At 35.3% G+C, this 23,708-nt stretch overlaps 1 protein-coding gene across 10 annotated transcripts in view; it reads left to right on the top strand.

Moving 5' to 3' along the window:
• Nucleotides 1-23,708, top strand: part of LOC696885 (E3 ubiquitin-protein ligase Itchy homolog) — a 175,680-nt gene that overhangs the window by 14,035 nt on the left and 137,937 nt on the right. For 6 of the 10 annotated variants that reach the window (XM_078004974.1, XM_078004977.1, XM_078004971.1 and 3 more), the window contains 5 exons: nucleotides 3,631-3,726; nucleotides 12,192-12,313; nucleotides 13,319-13,420; nucleotides 19,124-19,265; nucleotides 22,825-22,945. In XM_078004974.1, the coding sequence (XP_077861100.1) occupies nucleotides 19,248-19,265; nucleotides 22,825-22,945 (139 nt within the window). In that variant the 5' untranslated portion in view covers nucleotides 3,631-3,726; nucleotides 12,192-12,313; nucleotides 13,319-13,420; nucleotides 19,124-19,247. Of the gene's footprint in view, nucleotides 1-3,630; nucleotides 3,727-9,481; nucleotides 9,637-12,191; nucleotides 12,314-13,318; nucleotides 13,421-19,123; nucleotides 19,266-22,824; nucleotides 22,946-23,708 lie in introns of those variants that run through there. The other 4 variants (XM_078004975.1, XM_078004972.1, XM_078004976.1 and 1 more) reach the window with 3 other exon arrangements.

The raw sequence follows: 23,708 nt of genomic DNA, 5'->3' as shown, positions 1-23,708 counted from the left end.
ACTTTAAGTCAATTTACCTGTAAATATTTATAGGACTCTTTTGCCCAAAGAATTTTAGAAACTTTGGACTGAGAATATCAGATCACAGAAATAGAACTGTTTAAAGAAAAAATAACTTTTTCTGACAAAAGTAGTAGTATATGCCCATAAGACAGAATTTACAAAAATTAGAAATGCCATTTTGTGTGTCTTCTCTAAACCTTATTCCTCTAAGCATGTAATGTAATACGATTAAAATTATTAAAGTTGTTTATATTGACTCTATAATGTTTTAACATATCTACTTTAATTATTGCTCTATTAGACAACCCAGATTTTTAATTTTCCATTAGTATAAAGTAAGTTATAATGAATAGCATTTTAAATAAATCTTTAGCCATCCCTAAGGTTATTTCCTTACAATATGTTATTAAAAGAGAAATTACTTAGACTGAGAATATAGACTATTTTTTAAGGTTCTTGATATTGATTGCCCAATTGTTTTCCAGAAAGGTTCTACGCATTTATACTGGTACTTAAAAAAAATTCCTCTGTAGTGGCAGCATTCTAATTCATGTTACATGAGCAAAGAAAACAGAACAACACTCTTTTCCTTGTGTTCTAAAAGCAGTGGTAACATTTTGCATATATTTAATCTGTCAGAAGTATTTTCCCAACTGCAGATGTGAAATAGGCTGCTTATACAAATCTATTTGTTTCTCTTCTGTAGTGCTGAAAATTATATTGATTCAATGACCTCAAGTTATACTTTTTATGCAATTAGTTGTGTAGTAAAAACTAATATTGTCATGTGCTAATGTCTTTTTTTCCTCTATTGTGCTATGGTAGTAGTCTATGCAATATCAGCAAGTTTATGCTTTTCCTTTGCTTTGCTGAAAGGAAAAAGGAACATCTGTTTCCATTATATATCTGCATCATAATGATAACAATTAAATAGCTATTATGGTAGTATACAGTAAATATATTTTGCTGAATGACCTGTACTTTCTTGTTGGAAAATTTCAGATATTTTGGAGGCATGGTTCTATGTAGATATTTAGATAGGCCTTTGCTTACTTTAGGTAAATTTTTGCAGTTCTTATTTGTTTCAGTAAAAACAGCTAGCCAATCTGACGATGAAACACTAGGCTGCTAGATGTGACTCTTGAGTATGTTTAAAGTACAAATTGTTAAGTATGTCTCTCAATATACTTAAATGGGTTTATCATGCTATTAGTAATAAAATTTATTTTGTGTTTTGTGCTATTTGTGTAGTACTTTTATATTTTACTAAGTTAGATTAGAAATAGTTGTATATGTATTTTTAGTACATTACACATTTTTCTCTTATATTGGGGGACATAGTGATATTTACCTTTTAAACTCAGCAGAACATTTGAAACCATACACAACTATTTTCATTGACCTTTAAAGTTCCAGAGAAATGTTTTCATTTATTTTAGCTTTTGATTAAAGATGTTTTGGTGGTTACATAAAAAAAGATTAGAAAGTATTTCATACAAAATGCTATATGAAGAAAAATAAGCATCCATGTACACCAAACCCAGTTCGAGAAATAAAATATTACCAGTACAATTGAAGTCTTCCAGAATCTATTTTTTTATGGCTTCTTGAAGAGATAATTACCCTAAATTTGGCAGTTATCCTTTTTGCTACTTACTTTTTTTACATGTTCTAAAAATTTGACGTAAATAACTTGTCTTTTTAAATAAGTAATGTTTAAAATGTTGGACCTGTGACTGTTGTTAGAACTGTTTTAATCTAATCACCTATGGCTGGGCATGTTTCTCTGTTTCAGTGTCCTCACCTGTGAAGTTGGGGATAGGTCTCTATGGTCTCTGCTCTCTTTCTCGGTGTAATTAAAATGTTTCTTTCAGTGCTGCTTGTGTTCCATATGAAACAAAATGAAACAAAAGACAGAGGCCAAGAAAGGCTAAGTAACTTGCCTAAGACTGTATAATAAGTCACAGGTGGGGAATAAAACTCAGTTTTCCTGACTTGCATTCAGGTAGTCTTTTCCTCACTCTGCATTGCCTGTCATTTTTTTTCTGATTATTCTTAAGGAGTGGGTAGAGAAACAGAGATTTTTTTTCCTCAGACTATCTTTTCTGTAGGGAAAAACCACTGAAGCCCTATCAGCCTGGAAGCTACTTATAGGGTTAGCATACTGTGTGTCCTGCAGTGCCTGTGAATCTCTTCTGTGTTTTCTGGACTTTCCTGGAAAGTCATTTAGATACAATGTAATACATATAATAAAGTAGTTTAGATATAATGAGGTTTTCACTAGGCTTCTTACTCTACAGTTAATTTTTTGATAATACCAGGAAAATAAGAGGGGCATAAACACAAGTGTCTTTTTACATGTATATGTCTCTAAAATTCAATGTTTTAGCAAGCAGGTCTTTAATAAATTACTTTTCCTTTTTTATGTAGTTTATACTATGTTCAAATGATAAATGACCTTCTACTGGAAAATGGGTTTGTTTCTTGTTTCTATTTAGTAGCCAGTATACCAGAGTACTAAAGTGAAAATAGCACAAATAATGTGGAAATACATTTTAAAAATCTCTTTGGAGAAAAACCCCATTCTAAAAATAGCAACTTAGAATTACATGCATGTACTTTCCCTTTCAGGTTTTTACTCTAACAAATTTAATTCACTCGTAGTTGAGATGACTAAGCTTGAGTCATAATATTCACACAGTGCCATGTCTGTCCTATGAAAAAATAGCAATGTAACTGGAGGTTGGAGTTATATATTTTATTGTAAAACCATCTTTTCCCAAATCTGTTGCTTCAAGATCAAAAAGTTGGTTTAATAAACTACTGCTTCCTTCTACAGATGCATACTTGGGAACTTATAATAGTAACCATTCTCTTTAGGGTGGATGAGGCTGCTAATAGTAGCTTTGTTTGTGCTATAAATATTCTCAAGGTAGTTTTTTTTTTTTTTTTTTTTTTTTTTTTTTTTTTTTGAGATGGAGTCTTGCTCTGTCGCCCAGGCTGGAGTACAGTGGGGTGATCTCCGCTCACTGCAAGCTCCACCTCCCGAGTTCATGCCTTTCTCCTGCCTCAGCCTCCTGAGTAGCTGGGACTACAGGCGCCCGCCACTACGCCTGGCCAGTACAGCCGGCTAATTTTTTGTATTTTTTAGTAGAGACAGGGTTTCACCGTGTTGGCCAGGCTAGTCTCAAAACTCCTGACTTCGTGATCCGCCCACATCGGCCTCCCTGAGTGCTGGGATTACAGGCGTGAGCCACCGCACCCGGCCTGGTAGTTGTGTTTTAAAAAGCAAACCAGGTGACACATTTATTTGTCTGTATTTTAGGTCAAATTATCTTACATGTTCAACAGCTTCTAATAGGAAAATTTCCCTAGTATATTAAGTTGGGGAAGAAAGATCTAATGTAATCGAGATACCAGTATTCAGTACACCTTTTATTTAGGCATTGCTTTATTTGCTCACACTTACTAAATGTGTTTTTTTTTCATTTGTCTGGGAAAGCTTATTTGGGGTGTGTGTGAAAATATTTCAAAAGGCAACTCTTTGTCTAATAGAAATTTCTGGCAAATATCTGTAATATAAGGAATTTTCTACATTGATTAAATTTCCCTGTGTTTCTCCAACAGGTAGATGAAAGTCAAGAGAAAAGGTGTGGATAAATGAAACTAGCCCATAATAAGCCTGTTTTCTCCGTGACCACAATATGAACCAGGATGATGGTGGTAAGAATATTGAGACTTAACCACTAAACCAGCAATGCTAAAACCAGAGACCCTAGTGAAACACAAGAATATATAGTCATCGTGCAGTTCATATATGTTACCTCACTTTCTTATTTATTATAGCTCTCCATAGAGATGTGGTGTGGTGTTCACAGAAATAATACAGGATTATAGGAGCTTAAATATATGCACCGTTTCTACTCAGTTCTTAATGACTTCACTTTAGACCAAGTTGAGATTATTTCAAAACCAGCATTGGCTATATATTTTCCATTGACACAGTCAATACATAATTTGTAGCTGTGACTTACAATTTGTGGATACAAGGGGTAGAATTTTCTCTTACCAATGTTAGATTTGCATAATGTAAAAATTTGTTCATATCCTGTTTTGAATTCCCAGTTCTTTAGGATTTTTCCATATTTGATTCTCAGGAGAATTATGTGACCATTGTGCTTATTGTTCTCAAAGTATAGATATTCAACACATATTTATTGAGTTTTTATCATGCTTAAGGCATGTGGAGTAGATAAAGGCATACTCCCTGCCCCAATTACTATCCATAATAATTGATATGGTTTTTTGCCAATAATTTAACAGATTATATTTTCTTAGTATAATGAATTCATGTGATTTTTATTAATATTACTATATTGGGACTTTAAGATAAAAATAAAATATATTTAATTTTTCCTTGCTGTTCACTTTTTGAAAAAATGCTTGGAATTGAGGCCAGGTGTGGTGGCTCATGCCTGTAATCCCAGCACTTTGGGAGGCTGAGGTGGACGGATGCTTGAGCTCAGGAGTTTGAGACCAGCCTGGACAACATGTTGAAACCCTGTCTCTACAAAAAAACAAAACAAAACAAAACAAAACCACACAATAATTAGCCCAGCGTGGTGGCACTGCCTGTGAACTCATCTATTTGGGAGGCTGAGGTGGGAGGATCACTTGAGCTGGCGAGGTCAAGGCTGCAGTGAGCTGAGTTTGCTCCACTGCACTCTAGCCTGGGAAGCTTGGGAGATAGGAATTGTAATTTGGGGACAGCCCAAATTATAGTATTATTTAGTATGTATCTTGAATAAATAGAATATAGCATTTGCTAACTTTATCTTATTATTTTATTTTATTTTCATTTTTTTTTTTTTTTTGTAGAGACGGGTTTCATTATGTTGCCTTATACTCCTGGCCCGAAGTGATTCTCCCACTTTGGCCTCCCAAAGTGCTAGGATTACAGGTGTGAGCTATAACACCCAGCCATGTTTGCTAACTTTAAATCAGTACTTAAAAAAAAGTCTTAGAGTTTTTCTTAATACTTCAAAATATTTTGTTTAAATTAAATGTGTCAATTTAGTTATCTTCTTGCAAATAACATTGTTTTCTGAAAAGTGACCTTTATGTTGTTTAATTGAGCAAAAAGCACATTCATATTTCGAAAACTCAACTAACAAAGTCTGTTTTAAAGTTAGGAACTACACTAAGAATAAAGGCAAAACATGTTTTCATAAATATATATGTGTATATTTATACACATATATATTTATAAATTTGTATATATGTGTATCTATGCACATATATATTTATAAATTTTTTTTTTTTTTTTTTTTTTGAGACAGGGTCTCTGTTGCCTAGGCTGGAGTGCAGTGGTGTGAACACAGCTCACTGCAGCCTTGACCGCTTGGGCTCAAGTGATCCTTCCGCCTCAGTCTCATATGGAGCTGGGACCACAGGCATGTGCCATCATGCCCAGTTAATTTTTAAATTTTTTGTAGAGACGGGGTCTGACTTTATTGCCTGAACTGGTCTTGGAACTCCTGGGCTCAAGTGAACCTCCCGCTTTGGCATCCCAAAGTGCTGGGATTACAGGCGTGAGCCACTGCACCTGGCCTGTTTTCATAAATATTAAAAGAAAAAAACAAACCTATGTTTGGTCTTGACCGTACATTAGCTTTGATGCTGATGCTAATATTGTTGAACTTATTATAGTATTGAACATGTTTTTATAGCTCCTTAAAGTTTTTAAAAAGATGCTAAGAATAATTATCTCTCTAACTAGGAGAAGTGGTTTGTTGATATATTTTCCAACAAGTTTGACCAGTGCAGATAGCTCTCTCTTTTTTTTTTGAGATGGAGTTTTGTTCTTGTTGCCCAGGCTGGAGTGCAATGGCGTGATCTCAACTCACTGCAACCTCCGCCTCCCAGGTTCGAGCCGTTCTCCTGCCTCAGCCTCCCTAATAGCTGGAATTACAGGCATGAGCCAGCATGCCCGGCTAATTTTGTATTTTTAGTAGAGACGAGGTTTCTCTATGTTGGTCAGGCTGGTCTCAAACTCCCTATCTCAGGTGATCCGCCTGCCTCATCGTCCCAAAGTGCTGGGATTACAGGCGTGAGCCACCACGCCTGGCCATCAGATAGCTCTTTTAGACAAAGAGGTTGACAAAAATACCACTATTCTTTCCATAATAATTGGAGTCTTTCTGGACTTAATTGTGCAATTTCTTCTACTTCTTTATATGTAGATATAGGAGCAAATTTCAGTTTACAGATATTGAAATTCATATGGGAATATAATTTGTATCTTGTGTAGATTGTTTGCATGGTATAACAAGGTCCTTTTGAATTTGGTGATTTGTTAGGTTTTGCATTATTTAAATATTTCTCAAAATAAGTATGTGAATTCAAAATGTGTATTTTCTTCAATTAGCTGATTTTTGAGATGTATATTTTACAAGATTTGTATTTAAAAGAGATAAGCAAACACATCGCTAATTCCTGGTAGAAGGTTCAGTAGATTATACCATCCTATTTGAGTTAAATTGATATGACTCTAAATTGTAAAGGTAAGTTTTCTGGACTGGCTAAAGCTTACAGATTTGAGGGAATAAAGGAGTGGTGTTGTGGATCTTTGAAAACTGCATACCAACTGATGTCAACGGCGAAGTCAAAAGTCACTGAGATCCTGTTTGTATTTTAGTTCCAAGATTAGGTTTTGAATGTGTTTTGAGTTTTGACAAATAGTTTTAAAATTCGGAAAGTCCTACATTTTATAGTCAGGAACTAGCCAAAGGCAATATTTAGTGTACAGTATACGTGATCAAGATGTTTATTCTTACATGAGCTTGCTTAATTATTTTTCCTACCCAAGAGAAGTGTAAAAAAATCCTTAATTTATAAACATTCCTTTTAATAAAAATAGTAAAGCCCTATTATTATTATTAATAATAATATATGTTAAGCACATTTCATATATCATCTAATTTCTTTAGTTTTTATAAAATGTAAAACTACCATTTTATTGATGAAGAGTTTGGGGCTCAAACATGGTTAAATAATTTGCTCAAGTCATAATATAGGCATATTTTGTTTTATTGTGTTACATTTTATTGTGCTTCACAGTTACTATGTTTTTTACAAATTGAAGGTTTGTGGTAACCCTGTATAGAGTATATGTTTTGGTGCCATTTTCTCAACAGTATGTGTCACTTAGTGTCTCTGTGTCATAATTTGCAAATCTCACACTATTTCAAACTTTTTCATTGTTAGAGTATATGTTAGAGTGATCTGTGATCTTTGATGTTACTAATGTAATTGTTTTGAGGTGCCACAAATTGAGCCCATTGAAGACAGCAAAGCTAATTGATAAATGTGTGTATTCTGATTGCTCCACTGATCAGCTATTCCTCTTTCTCTCCTTGGGCGTCCCTATTCCCTGAGACACAGCAAGATTGAAAGTGTGCCAATTAATAATGCTAAAATGGGCTTCAAGTGTTCAAGTGAAAGGAAGAGTCATACCTCCTTTACTTTAAGTCAAAAGCTTTTAGAAATGATTTAGCTTAGTGAGGAAGGCATGTCAAAAGTGAAGATAGGCGAAAAGCTAGGCCTCTTGTGTCAAACATCCAAGTTGTGGAAGCAAAAGAAGTTTTTGAAGGAAATTAAAAGTGTTATTCCAAGGAAAACACAAACAATAAAAAAGTAAAACAGTCTTATTGTAGAGAAAGTGTGAGTGGTCTGGATAGAAGATCAAATCAGCCACAGTATTAGGTGAAAGCCTAATCTAGAACAAAGCCCTAACTCTCTTCAATTCTGTGAAGGCTGAGGAAGTTACAGAGAAAATGACTGAAGCTAGCAGAAGTTGGTTCATGAGGCCTAAGGAAAGAAGCAGTCTCCAGAACATAAAAGTATAAAGTGAAGCAGCAAGTGTTGCTGTAGAAGCTATAGCAAGTTACCCAGAAGATCTAGCTAAGATGATTGACAAAAGTGGCTACACCAAACAACATATGTTCAGTGTAGATGAAATGGCCTTCTATTGGAAGAAGATGGTATCTAGGACTTTCATAGCTAGAGCAGAGAAGTCCAATGCCTGATTTCAAAGCCTCAAAGGATAGACTGACTCTTGTTAGAGGCTAAACCAGCTGGTGACTTTAAGTTGAAGCCAATGCTCATTTGCCATTCCAAAAATCCTAGGGCCTTTAAGAATTATGCTGAATCTTCCATGCCTTTGCTTTTTAAACAGAGCAACAAAGTCAGGACGACAGCACATGTGTTTATCACATGGTTTATTGAATATTTTAAACCCACTGTTTTAGACTTGCTGCTTAGAAAAAAAAGATTCCTTTCAAACTATTACAGCTCCTTGACAATGCACCTGGCCACCCAAGAGCTCTGATGGAGATATACAAGGAGATTCATATTGTTTTCATGTCTGCTAATACAACATGTATTCTATAGCCCATAGATCAAGGAGTAATTTCAACTTTCAAGTTTTATTAATTAAGAAATACATTTTGAGTCTAGGAGTGGTGGCTCATGCCTGTAATCCCAGCACTTTGGGAGACCAAGGCAGTTGGATCACCTGAGGTCAGGAGTTCGAGACCAGCCTGGCCCACATTGTGAAACCCTGTCTGTACTAAAAATACAAAACATTAGCTGGGCGTGGTGGCACATGCCTGTAATCCCAGTTACTAGGGAGGCTGAGGCAGGAGAATTGCTTGAACCCGGGGGGTGGAAGTTGCAGTGAGCCGAGATCGTGCCACTGTACTCCAAACTGGGCGACAGAGCAAGACTCCATCTCAGAAAAAAAAAAAAAAAAAAAAAAAGAAATACATTTTATAAGGCTATAGCTGCCATACGTAGTGATTCCTCTGATGCATCTGGGCAAAATCAATTGGAAGTCTTCTAGAAAAGATTCATCCTTCTAGCTGCCATTAAGAACATTTGTGATCCATGGGAGGATCTCAGAATATCAACATGGACAAGATATTGGAAGAAGTTGATTCCAACACTCATGGATGACTTTGAGGGGTTCAGGACTTTGGAGGAGGAAGTAACTGCAGATGTGGTAGAAATAGCGAGAACTATAATTAGACGTGGGGCCTGAAGATGTGACCGAATTGCTGTAATTACATGATTAAACTTGAACGGATGAGTTGTTTCTTATGGATGAGCAAAAAAAAAAAAAAAAAAAAAAAAAAACAAACCAAAAAAAAAACAAAAAAAAAAAAACCACTGGTTTCTTGAGATGGAATGTACTCCTGGTAAAGATGCTGTGAACACTGTTGAAGTAATAACAGATTTGGAACATTATATAAACTTAGTTGATAAAGCAACAGCAGGGTTTGAAGGGATTGACTCCAGTTTTGAAAGAAGCTGTACTGTGGGTAAAATGCTATCAAACAGCATTGCATGCCACAGAGAAATCTTTCATTAAAGGAAGAGTCAATCAGTAGGGCAAACTTTATTGTTGTCTTGTTTTAAGAAATTGCCACAGCTACCCGAACTTCAGCAATCACCACCTTGATCAGTCAGCAGTCATCAACTTCAAGGCAAGACCCTCCACCAGCAAAAAGATTACATCTCACTGAAGTCTCAGATGATCGTTCACATTTTTTTAAGCAGTGTTTTTAAATTAAGGTGTGTACATAGTTTTTTAGACATAATGTAATTACATATTTGATAGACTGCATTATAGTGTAGACATAACTTTTATGTGCACTGGGAAACAAAATTTGTGTGACTTGCTTTGTGCAATATTTGCCTTATTGCTGTGATCTGGAATTAAACTTGCAGTATCTTCAAGATATGCCTGTAACTAGTGAGTAACAGAGCAAGGATTTGAATTGAAGTATGTGTTACTTCGGAGCCCATTCCTAGTCTGTACCAAGATTATTGCTCATCAAGTAACTCATTATACTATGTTTTGGTTGTATTATGGGTCAGATCACATTTTCACAGCATGAAAATTCACAAAGCAACTCTACCCATTACCAAGAAAAATTTATATAACTTCATTTTACTTTCTTATCCTAATATCTATAGAATGATTACATTCTCTAATGTTTGATTATGTGATGCTGTCTGTGTAAATGATACTATATAGGATGAAGGATGAATCATGTTTATTCTTAGAAGATTTTGGCACTAGATTGGCTTAGCTATTAAATAGCACATTTGCTACCAGAGTGAGAAATGAATAGCAAGATGTTTTTTTGATTTGTAATCTTACAAATGTTTTTGTTTTTAGTGACTTTCAGCGAAATAAATCATGGTTTCCCTTAGTAGTTGTGTTATTTTGCTATGGAGGCTATAACAAAATACCACAAACTGGGTGGCTGACTCAACAGAAATCTGTTGTCTCTCAATTCTGGAGGATAGAAGTCTGAGATCAAGGTGTTGGTTGTTTCTAAGGGGTATGAGGGAGAATCTGTTCCATGCTTCTTTCCTAGCTGCTGGTGGTTTGCTGGCAATCTTTGACATTCCTTGGCTTATAGATCTATCACCTTGATCTCTGCCTTCACATGGAGTTCTTCCTGTGTGCATGTCTGTCTTTGTGTCCAAATGTACCTCTTTATAAGGATACCAGTCACATTGGATTAGGGCCCACCCTAATGATTTTGTCTTAACTTGATTATTTGCAAAGATCCTATCTCCAAATAATGTCACATTCACAGGAGTTGGAGGTTAAGGCTACAACATATTTTGGGGGGAAACAATTCAACTCATAACAGTAGGCAACTTTTCTGAAGATAGATTTGAAAACTCTGTAGTAGTGGTTATATACATAAGTTTGTTTATCAAGACATTGGAATAATTATATGTGCATATGTCCATAAATGAGTCATGTATGAATATTTGCTTTGGAATAGGACTGACTTGCACTAGTCTGTTCTTATATAAAAACTATAGTAAGAACAAACAGGAGAACTACTGAAGATGGTTTTCAATAAATTACATATGATTGGATATGAAAATGTATGGAGCAGGTAATGCATGTATGAGATCATTATAACTGGTGGTATGATGAAGTTGAGATTTAGATGGGCATTCGGGGCCAGAGGCTGCTACAGAAGCAGAAAGAACATGGGGTAAAGTCCTGATGTAGGAATAAATATTTTAGGCATAGTGAGCTGTGGTGGTGAAGAAGGCTTTGGGCCCAATTATATTGTCAAGTGATCCTGGGTGAGGCTCTTTAGGGTTAATGCAAGTTTTAGCTATCACAGCTTCAAAAAATTGTTGTAGAATTTATTTTTAATTTTATTATGTAGAACATTTGGAATATATGACAAGAAAAACATGACCTCTAATCCTACTACTCATTATTAATATTTTCACGTTGATATTCCTGTGTCGAATTCCTGCCATTTTTTTTCATTGAGATTATATTACATAAACAGTTTTCTAAAATAAATCAGTGTCTGTAGTATTGTCTAAATATGTACCTGGATTTGCGACTTAGTGGGTAACAGACCTAATGGTCATTGGTGGTGAGTTGGGTCACCATAACTCCATATACCATTAGGTCAAGCTAGCTTTGTCTTGTGTGATTTAGTCCATTGCCTTCAGTCATGTTCTTCCTCCCATCTTTCATATGGCTGTCAAGATCTTTTTCATGATCACTTCACTTTCCTGTCTTCACTTCTTTAGTCAGGATACAGGTTCAGCTTTTTAGCATATAAGTCATCTCCGTTATCTTTCTCATGCCTTTGTCTTCTTATTTGCTGCTTTCCCAAAAAAATACTTGAAATTCTCAGAATATTGTGTGCCCTTTTGTACCTCCCTAACTTTTTACCTCTTTCTCCCACTAAGAATGCTTTCTCTCTGCTTGTCTCTCTGTTCAGCAGCTACTCATTCTTTAAAGCCAGTTTTTCCTTCATTTTAGTGTCTGTAGTACTTTCTATAAAACTTATTATAGAACTGGTTACAGAGTATTTTAGTAGCCGGTTTTAATCTTAATTTCTTACTAGACTGAGTTATTTGTGCTGATAGGCATTGTAGAAATTGGAAACCAAAATGAAGAGGAACTTTAGGAGTTTGCAATCTAGTGGAAGACATCCAATTTTGGTGAGTCGGTGGGGTATGATAATGGAAAGTTGTTGAGAATATACTTGCTTCATGACCCATTAAAACAGAATTGTGACTGGAAATGTTTATATGGTATCTTAAAATTAATGAATTTTATTTGTTTGCAGGTGGCAGTGGGCTTGCATCACAGGTTGCAGCAGATGTTCTCAATATCTCTATTAAAATTTCATTATTTCTATATGTGAGAGGAGCTCCAGAGCCGCATCCTTATGGTAGCTACCATGCCGTGGTAGGTGATGCTGTACTTTTCTGCATCATCCTTCCTGTCCTAACAGAGGATCTGGGTTAGAATCTAGCTGTTGTTTTTGTAAACAACCTATGGAGAACTGAAAGAAGAATGTTTCAATAATATCTAAATTGTTATTTCTTTGAGGTTATGTTCTATGCCTTGTTATTTTTATAATTGTTCACAGAACCTCTTAAATACTGCCTTGCTCATCATAGGCACTTAGCATTGTGATTTTGTTTGACTTGTATCTAGTTTTAATGGCTTCTTATTAATTTTTAAGTTGTTAATCTAATTTCTTATTCTTTCAAATAATAAAGAAGCATGTAACATTAATTTTACTTACAAACAATGTCTTCCAGTAATATTTTATCAGCTTCTCAATTTTATGAAGGAGATTCAACTAGAAACTGATAAAATTCCATATCAGGAGTCAGTATTTTATTGTAAAACCTCTGTATTAACAAGAATGAACACTGTAGCTAGTAACTAAAGTATTTTTTCTTCATAAAAAATGGAAGTATTTTTCAGAATTCTAGGAAATGTCAAAGTAATTTTGGCTGTAGTCGTATTACATTTAATGCTATAGAGAATATTTATAAAATTAACAAAAATATTCTGTAATTTCCTCAGTTATTGCTACTGGTGATGAGGGATGTAAAGTTGGCATGCTTTCATGTTTTGAGCATCATCATTATACACTTCTGATTTTGCAAGTCAGAAACAATCTTTGTTTTAGTTAAGATAGCTGAGAACATTCTTAGGTAGGGGATCAGGCTTTCATCATTTGTGTATTTATGTAAGTAATATATACAATACAATGAATTGATCAGAGTAACTACATGTATAATTTTTAATGAAAGAATCATACAGTATTTATACATTTCTGTGACTTTTTAAAAGTTTATCAGAATATGGTAGTTTGGGACCAAAAACATAGGTTTTATTTCTGTATAGATCATTTTATTTTGTTATTTTCTGTGACCACTGGTAACAATCATCTTACAGATGTAAGCTGCCATTCACTGGGAGCTTTGGCAAGAGAATTGGCTAGATCAGCAAGCCCATCTCCACTATGGAACAACAACTTGCAGCTCATCTCTATTGATGGTGAGTCAGTGTCATCTTCATACATGAAAGATCATGTTTTATCTTTGCAGTGTTATCAAACAACAATTTGTCTTAAACTTTGTTTTATGAGACGTTATTGGGATCTTGAACCATGATGCTTCATTACTTGAGCCAAAAAGACAACAAAGAAATCAACACAACAGTGGAAAATAATGCAAGTTATAATTTGTTATCTATGAATATACTTAAAATTTGTTTGATTAACTTCTATCTGTCATCTCCATTCTCATTCCTTATAACACATGCCAGCTAACTTATAATTCATGACTCTTATTTGAGTACATATACTAGAAAAGAGTCCTATTGATCACATATGTTGTATACTTATTTTAAAACTGTATTACTAGGCCAGGTGCGGTAGCTTATGCCTGTAATCCCAGCACTTTGGGAGGCCAAGGCGGGAAGATCACTTGAGGCCAGGAGTTTGAAACCAGCCTGGCCAACATGTTGAAATCCTGTCTGTACTAAAAACACTTCACTTGGGAGGCTGAGGCACGAGAATCGCTTGAACCTGGGAGGCGGAAGCTGCAGTGAGGTGAGATCGCACCACTGCACTCCAGCCTGGGTGACAGAGCAAGACTGTGTCTTTAAAAAAAAAAAAAAAAAAAAAGTGTATGTTACTGATACCAGGAAATTTCAGCAAAGATTCTGTTCCATTTTCTTTTTTTCTGTTTCTTTTTTTTTTTTTTTTTGAGACCGAGTCTCACTCTGTTACCAAGGCTGGAGTGCAGTGGCGCGATCTGGCTCACTGCAAGCTCCGCCTCCTGGGTTCACACCATTCTCCTGCCTCAGCCTCCTGAGTAGCTGGGACTACAGGCACCCACCACCATGCCTGGCTAATTTTTTGTACTTGTAGTAGAGACAGGGTTTCACCGTGTTAGCCAGGATGGTCTTGATCTCCTGACGTCATGATCCGCCTGCCTCAGCCTCCCAAAGTGCTGGGATTGCAGGTGTGAGCCACCGCACCCGGCCTCTCTTCCATTTTCAAATAGGTTATTTAGTTGGTCTGCGGGTGGCCATTGTTAATGCTTGTTGCAAGTTTGCTATTCCAGAGATATAGTGCTTGACTTTTTTTTTTTTTTTTTTTTTTTTTTGAGACAGAGTCTCGCTCTGTTGCCCAGGCTGGAGTGCAGTGGCGTGATCTTGGCTCACTACAATCTCAGCCTCCTAGGTTCACACCATTCTCTTGCCTCAGCCTCCTGAGTAGCTGGGACTACAGGCGCCCACCACCACACCTGGCTAATTTTTTGTGTTTTTAGTAGAAACGGGGTTTCACTGTGTTAGCCAGGATGGGCTTGACTTCTATATATTTAATATCATTACAAGAGTCAGTAGTATATCTACATAGCTATCTGCAGTTCAGGGTTAATATCATTTAATAGTATTTAGTAATCATAACTTCATTTTACTGTACTAATTACATTTATAATTTGACCAAATCTTATATAATCATGAAGTATGTGTATGTATGTGTGAGTATATATAAGTAACTTGCTGCAGTCACTTATGTTGCTTTGACCCTGTTTATTCTAGTTGCTTTCACTTGAGTTATCACCATTGTCAGGTTTTCAAAGTAAATTTTCTTTACAGTCTTGCTTTGCTAGTGTCCTGCCTGTTTTTTTTTTGTAATTGTTACTATCTTTCAACTTTTCTTCTTTACAGTATAAACAAATCCCAAGGTCAAAAATTTGTAGGACTGATGCTCACTGAAGTCAAAACTACTTTTAGATATGAGGGAAGAGGATCCTTATCCTACAAGTACATGACCTCACATGATTGGACTAGCCTAACCATCAATATGAATTGTTTTTGAAAGAGGCTTCTGGCAGCCTTTTCCGTTACTACCCAACATCGTATGTACTTCTTACATGTTAAACCCCAGTTAAACTGACTAGCTTGTATTCATCCTACCTTGTATTCATCCTACCATGATAAGCTATTTTGCGCTTTTGTCTTCGTTCATATTCTCCTTCTTACCATTATAGGCTTTCCTCTTTGCTCTCTGATAGGTACCAACTTTCATTCAAGATTGAACTTGGTGAACACTTTGAAATCCTTCTTGACTACTGACCTCTGTCACTGAAATTTCCAAGATATAGATCTCTTCTAGAGCCTACATTTCATTGTTCTTATTTACTTATGTCTTCTTCTTACTAGACTGTAGATTTCTTAAGGGCAAGTACAAAGACTATGTTTTAAATTCATTTTCATGTCCCCAATTTCTAGCATAATACCTGGCAATAGTAGTTACTTAATGAGCATTTGTGGAATGAAGGAATAAGTAAGTTAAACAGGAAAGAAAAGGTGATTCTAGTAGTTGGTGTGATAATGATGATAATGTGAATTCCCAAGTGGAGTGCTGCTACACTTTTCAGGGAATATTCAGTGTAGAAAACAGTATCTTTCCCAAGGTCTCACCATAATTATACTAGTTTCTTAGAGTAAATGTATAATGTGTGCCTGAAATTTTGTTATTTTGAAAAACCAAACATTTATTATTGGAAATTTACCCACAAAATTTATACAGCTGAATTTAAAAAATTAATACTAAATTTCAGTAATGAGTATAATGGAGTTTAAGAACTCCGTTACTTTCTCTATGGAGATCTTGTGTTATGATCAGTCTAAAGCTGGAAAAGGACCCTTCTGCTTGAAAATTATGAAGAGTAAATCAAAGGAGGAGCACATTTGTTACCATATTTAAAGTTTCATTTACTTTAAAGCTGTGTAATTCTGTGTCATGCAGTGCTGATGAAAAAGCTTATAATGGCCAGTATTGTCAGAATGGCACATTCTTACATGGTTCAATAGTTTACACTTCAAAAAACACTCATTTATCACATTACCCCTTTAGTAATATATCAGGCTATAAGTTGATTTTATATTTTGCCTATTTACTGAGATTGTATTAATTAGAAGTTAAATGTTCTTTGACTGTCATATTATAGTTTTAACTGAGGAATTACAATGAGGATATTAAAAGGAAGCTTAAGGTTTCTAATATTAACTAGGTTCTGTTAAATGATTTCACTTGTTTTAGAATATATAGAAATACACCATGTTAGAATGAGTGGCATATATACTAAGTAATTCAAATGAAGTGGGGAGAGGGTGGAGGAGATTGGAAGGAATGAAATTTTCCTTGTTCAAACTGTAAACACTAAAACCTTTAATTTTGTAGGAAGACATTCTATACTCTGGTCATTCAACTTGTATATCCTTAGTCTATTTAGTAGTCAAAAACTTCTAAGTAAGTATGTGTGATTTAATTTGTGCTGCTGAGAAACAGTGATCAAAAATGGCAATAAAAGCCACATAATTAAATAAGAATACTAAAACAAAAAACAAAAAAACCTAAGAATTTTACTGTGTCCCATTCTTCATTCAATTTCTGGCAGCCTTCATGATTACAAATCACTTGATTGACTAACTAGACATTCTCAAAGTGAATTATGTATCAGGTTCATTTTTCCTGGTTGATAGTTGACACATGCTGTAACTCTTTCACTTTGTGATATATCAAATTCTTGTAACAGTAATAAGAGATATAATCAGCTCTTTATTTCAGGAAAACTAAATTGCCTTTTAAAAAAATGAAATGCACTTGCTAACATTTTAACAACACAATGTAATTCCTGCCTTCGGATTTCAGGGTGGAATATACAGTGATGATGTTATTTTTCAGATTAAAAAAGTCTTTCGAATGATTTTCTGACAGGCATAAAACTGTTGATATCAGTTCTATAAGCTGCCTGGGCAGTTGCCTGAGCCTAGTTGCAAAACAGTTAGATTTTCTGTTCTTCTTATTTAAAAAATGCATGATAGAGAAATTGTGCATTTAAAAAACATTTTCTTTGGAAGGAAATGTAGTTTTCCCTAAATGTCCAATTTGCAATGAGGCCATGATGTTGCAAACTTAAAAATGTGGAGCATTCTAATGGCTATTAATAGGGAGGGTCTCTTTTTGAGTAGGGAAAAGGGTCCATAGTGACCTGAATCTTGAGTATTTCCATTCGTTAAACCGAATCAAGGGAGTCAACTCTGCTTTCAAATATATTCTGTTCTCTTTTGACTTAATATGAATTCTTCATGCATAACTCTACTGGCAACTGAGTGGTAGAAAATTCCTTTAGCATAACTGTATTTTCTTTAATCCCATTTATCTAAACAATTGAAAATAAAATGGGCACTCTTTTTTTTTTTTTATTGTACTTTAAGTTCTGGGATACATGTGCACAACATGCAGGTTTGTTACATACGTATACACGTGCCATGGTGGTTTGCTGCACCTGTTAACCAGTCATCTACATTAGGCATTTCTCCTAATGCTATCCCTCCCTAGCCCCCCACCGCTCGATAGGGCCCTGGTGTGTGATGTTCCCCTCCCTGTGTCCATGTGTTCTCATTGTTCATCTCCCACTTATGAGTGAGAACATGCAGTGTTTGGTTTTCTATTTCTGTGTTAGTTTGCTGAGAATGATGGTTTCCAGCTTCATCCATGTCCCTGCAAAGGACATGAACTCATCCTTTTTTGTGGCTGCATAGTATTCTATGGTATACATGTGAAAATGGGCACTCTTTAATGTTATTGATATATTAAGAATTGAGAATCCTGCACAAAATTCAGTCATTCCCTTAGTAAAAGTGAAGTCACTTCACTGAGAATTCTGACGCATGGGAATGTAGGGCCTGTGTAAGTGTCATTATGAGATCCTCTTACTAATAAAAAAAATTATATATGAGAAAGTAATTCTGTGTTTCTCACGAAGGCAGACTTATCAAAAGTTAACGGAAGCTTTGTGTATATAAGGACCATAGAATTGTACTGCTGTACCTACCCCTATGTAAAAGCAGAGTAATTAATACCTCAGAGTTTCAGTGCCTTTCCCCTTACTTTCTTTGTTTTTATGAATAAGATTTATTCTTTTTTTTTTTTTTTTTTTTTTTTTTTTTTTTTTGAGACGGAGTCTCGCTCTGTCGCCCAGGCTGGAGTGCAGTGGCCGCATCTCAGCTCACTGCAAGCTCCGCCTCCCGGGTCTATGCCATTCTCCTGCCTCAGCCTCCCGAGTAGCTGGGACTACAGGCGCCCGCCACCTCACCCGGCTAGTTTTTTGTATTTTTTAGTAGAGACGGGGTTTCACCGTATTCTATTAGAACTAAAAATTGTTTTCTTGCTATTTCATTGTCTTTATAAGGATATGGTTTTATAAAAAAAATCCTTATTACCTTTCTGAGTAATATTACCCTTCTGAGTAATATTCTACTGAATTTATATGAACATATAGGGTAGCAATGTGTTATTACACATAGTCGTATATACATGGCAATTTTTTTTCTTAGTATTTTGTTCTCTTTAAAATGATCTAAAGTTCTTGAATTTATGCTTTGGCTACCTTGAAATTTAATTTTCAATCGCCTAACACTATTAATTTTGTGCTTAGTAGTTAAAATTGCTACTAAACATCTTTTATGGGATTAAAATCTTATTCCTGATTAGGCAATGAATTATATAAATAATCAGTTATTACATTCATTTACAAATTATGACTAAAATGTTAATCCTCCAAATATGTTTTTAACAATATAGACCACCCTGGTATAATTGAAATTAAGGAATTAGAAATGGAAAGATAAAGAATCAGTTTATTTAATTAATTAATTAATTAATTAATTTTTCTTTAGACAGAGTCTCACTCTGTCACCCAGACTGGAATGCAGTGGCACGGTCTTGATTCACTGCAACCTTTGCCTCCCGGGTTCAAGTGATTCTCCTACCTCAGCCTCCTGAGTAGCTGAAATTATAGGCATGTGCCACCATGCCCAGGTAAGTTTTTTTCTTTTTTTTTCTTTTTTGTAGTTTTAGTAGAGACAGGGTCTCACGGAGTTGGCCAAGCTGCTCTTGAACTCCTGATCTCAAGTGATCCACCCACCTTGGCCTCCTCGTAAAGTGCTGGAATTAACAGGCGTGAGCCACCATGCCTGACCTAGTTTATTAATTATAGAAAAAACTTTAAGTCTTTTTTTACTTTAGTAGGTTTTGTGAGAAGACCATAAACTGAACTGGAGCCGTAAAATAATGCCATTCTCCAGACTAACTTGATACATTCTGCGTTTTGACATAGCTGGACATTTGGAATCTAGAGGCATTGTTGTACTTCTTTAGACATACTGAGGTAAACCATATATGGTAAAATGGGCTTTTGTTGCTGTGACCAGACCATAAGATGTGGGAATGAAAGAACAGCAGGGGAAAGGGGGAGACAGAAAATATTTTTTTGGCCACATAAATTGATTGAATTAGTTTGATTGTTTGTTTATGTTGATTAAACAGATTGCTAGGTTGTCTCCATTTGTGATGTACAACTTGATGCTTAATTGCTCCCATTGAGCTATTTAGTAATAGGAAAGTCATTGAGAGAGGAAGTGAAATATCTGGAGATTTCCTTCAGGAAAACTGAAGGAAAATATTTAAGAAGGAATTTCTGGTTTTTGCTTTTCTAAGTAAGTGTGTAAAGGGGTCAGGATGTCCAGTATAAATAAAATCTGCCAGCCTTAACATTCCACAATTTTTACTTTAATCCTTGACACTGATTCTCTCTCCCTTTTTCCGATTGACATGTGCAAGACAGTAACATTAGCATTTTTGTAACATGGTCCAAGTGTCTCATATTACATAAATTTTTATTGTATTGGTCATATCAGCATTACATTGGTATGCCTATTTTAGTTTTGTATGTTAACACTGACATTTTCTATTCTGATGATACAAGCAGGTTTTAAATAGTGTCTGTATATTAATATTTATGGCCCTTTTGAATATTTCTGGTTAAATCCTTCCTTGGCCTGGATTTGGTTAGTTCTTTATTTCTCTTGTTTAGGCATATGCTAAAAGTTGGAACTACAGAGTAATAGGTATGGAGTACAGAATTATGATATCTTTTTATTACATAAACGCTAAAATGGCATAAGTGTATTTTGTATGATTCTAGGCCTCCTTGCTGTTGATATTATAGATAATATGTAAAATAATTCTTTTAGATCCCCTTTTAATTGGATTCAATGATATTTGGTTTTGATTCTGAGAAATGTATACATTATTTTGCGAAGAGATTCAAGGGACATGGATGTTAATGGTGGTAGATGCTGGCTGGAATCAGTAATTTTGGATTGATATCAAAGAAGAACATAAAGAAGGCATTGTTTTAGTTAAAATTAATGGTCTACAGCAACATGTAATAGCATTTAGTACATTCTACTTTTGATGTCTACCTAGTACTTTAAAGCCTCAAAGAATATACACTTTTGTTGGTGTATCAGTCAGTATTCTCCAGAGAAACAGAACCAATAAAATACATATATATGCATATACATATGCATATGCATATACATACACATACTCAACACACACACATATATGATTTATTTTAAGAAATTGGCTCACACAGTTGTAGGGACTGGCAAGTCTGAAATCTGTAGGGCAGGCTGGCAGGCTGGAAACTCACACAGCAGGTGATGCTGCAGTCTTAAGGCAGAATTTCTTCTCATCCAGGACCCTCAGTTTTTGCTCGTAAGGCCTTCAACTTATGGGATAAGACCCACCCACATTATTAAAAGTTAATCTCTTTTACTTAAAGTTAGCTGATTGTAGACGTTAACAACATCTACAGAACACTTCACAGTAACATCTAGGTTAGTGTTTGATTAAATAAGTGGGTACTATAACATAGCCAAATTGAGCCATAAAACTAACCATCACAGTTGGTCATTCTCTCCCATCCACCATTATTTATGTCACAAGTCACAGAAATGCCTAATGTCAAACTATGAAACTATCATCAAAGAACATATTAGGCAACTTCCTTGAAATGAAAGCGATCAATTCCAGAGATAATAGCTGGCATCTGTTTGTTCATTAACAAATATTTATTGAATGCTCTGTATATGCCAGTACTGAAAATGAATGACATGCAAAACCACTTATGGACCTTATTATTTTGTAGTTTACTGGTTAGAGTTGAGGCCTAGGAAAGAGGCAAAATGTGGTTGTTAATCCAATGAAAAAAACGTTTCCCTGAGGCTTGCTTCGTGTAAATTTTTATTACATAAATCTTATGATAATTGCAATGTATAAGATAGTCAACCTCCTCTTTAAATAATTTATATTTCTTTGATATTGGTGTCTAGAGATTTTTGAGAACAGTTTTGGAAAATTTCGAGAGGTTAATTAACTTGCCCACAGTTATACAACCACTAAGTGAAAGAGCAGGAATTCAAACTCAATCTGTCCGAATCTGAAGACCATGAATTTTTCCTATCCCACTCAGATTGTCTCTATATAAAACTTCTTAGCAAGGCTCCTGGATCCCTTGGGACAGCCTCTTGTCTGTGTAAAGAGATTCCTAGACTTCTGTGGATGAAATTTCCTATGATCTCTTTTGGTAACTACAAGTGAGTTTATTTGACTGACTTTGTCTCCCAAGTAGAATGAAAATTATTATGTGAATTATGTGGGTAGAATGAAATGTTTAAAAACTGAGGTTAAGGTAAAATTAATGAAATTAACAACAAAAGAAGAGTAGGTTAAGTAGGTGCTAGGAAAGTATTACAGTATATTCAGGCTTGGGCCAAAAAATGACTAACATTTAAAGAAATGTGCAGGAGTAAAAGTGTGAGAGAAGGAAGAGAAAAAGAGCAATTTGCGTAAGAGGCAAAAGTGTGGATTAATGCCCATCTACTGCCTTTTATTCCTTAATAGAAGTTTAGCATAGAGTAAAATGAATTTGGCCTTAGAGATAGTGGATGTTTCTATTTTGTGACTGTTCCAAAACATTAAGTCATTTTGTGGTATAGAAACACTAATAGTTGGGAATAGTTACAGAGATACTTAATGCTTGTCAAATAACAAGTACTCCTCTAATTTTCTAGCCACTTTGTAGCTGGTTGATGGGGTTGTGGGGGACTGGGGGTAGGTCACCAGTACTTTATGGTGTATCCACAAAATAGCAGAACCTCTGTCAGCCTTGGTTCTTAAGTGAATATGAAGTAGAAACCCTCATTGATGAATTTTGTGCATGTAGCATAAGTGAGAAATAAGTTTTTGTTGTACTAAGCCATGGAGATTATGGGATGTTTGTTATTAAACTGTGTAACCCATCTTAACTCTATAGGGATTTAAGTGTTCCTCCCTACCCCTGGCCCTGCTAAACTGTCCTCACACTGCTCATACTAAGTCTTTAATATCCAATCCATCTCTGCGTACTTTTTCTTATCAAAAGCCCCCCAGTAGGTGTAAACTCTTTGTAGTCATTCTTATAATTTCTGATATCATTGATGTTATTAGATTAGATATACTTACAGAATAACTCTTTTTTTTTTTTTTTTAGACGGAATCTTGCTGTGTCGCCAGGCTGAAGTGCAGTGGTGCGATCTCAGCTCACAGCAACATCCACCTCCTGGGTTCAAGTGATTCTCCTACCTCAGCCTCCCGAGTAGCTGGGATTACAGGTGCACCACCACACCCAGCTAATTTTTGTATTTTTAGTAGAGACGGGGTTGCACCATGTTGGCCAGGACGGTCTTGATCACTTGACTTCATGATCCGCCCACCTCGGCCTCCCAAAGTGCTGGGATTACAGGCGTGAGCCACCGTGCCCCGCTGAGTAACTTATTTTTTTGCATGGCTATTACAAATTACTAACAGTTATTCTAATTTTATATTTAAGATTGAGACTTTAAGATTAGGTTTTCATATAATTTATTAGGATTATTTGGAAATTCTTCAGAGTATGCTGCCTGGGGACTTGAAAATAATAGCAGGCAGTGTAAAGTCAACTATTTTGAGATGTCTGTTTCTTCCCCAAGATTAAATTATATAATGTGCCAACCCATATAATTATATATTCTACAGCATATTAGAATCCATGCTAGTTTTTATAATAATTTAGGGCTAATGAAAGTTTCTGTCTTCTAATGAATATGCAACTTTTGACAAATGACCGTAATGTACCATTTGCCTTTTTGCCTTGGCTACCTGTGAGCTCATAGTGAAAATTAGTTTTCACTTTTATTAATTTCCTGATCTATAGTTCCTCGTATAATCATGTCCTATATTTGTTCATTTAATTACTGAGTTCCCACTTATCTTTAGTTTTAAATTAACTTTGTATAAAAATGTTTTATTTTTTGAGCTAGAGTCTCTAATATTTTTATTTCTTAGGTCCTGTTAAGTACTTAGTCCCTCCTTTCCCATTTCTCTTTTCTTGCTTTG

Source organism: Macaca mulatta, chromosome 6 (genome assembly GCF_049350105.2).
Source record: "Macaca mulatta isolate MMU2019108-1 chromosome 6, T2T-MMU8v2.0, whole genome shotgun sequence".
NCBI lineage: Eukaryota > Metazoa > Chordata > Mammalia > Primates > Cercopithecidae > Macaca > Macaca mulatta.
This window is presented reverse-complemented; position numbering and strand designations above follow the sequence as displayed.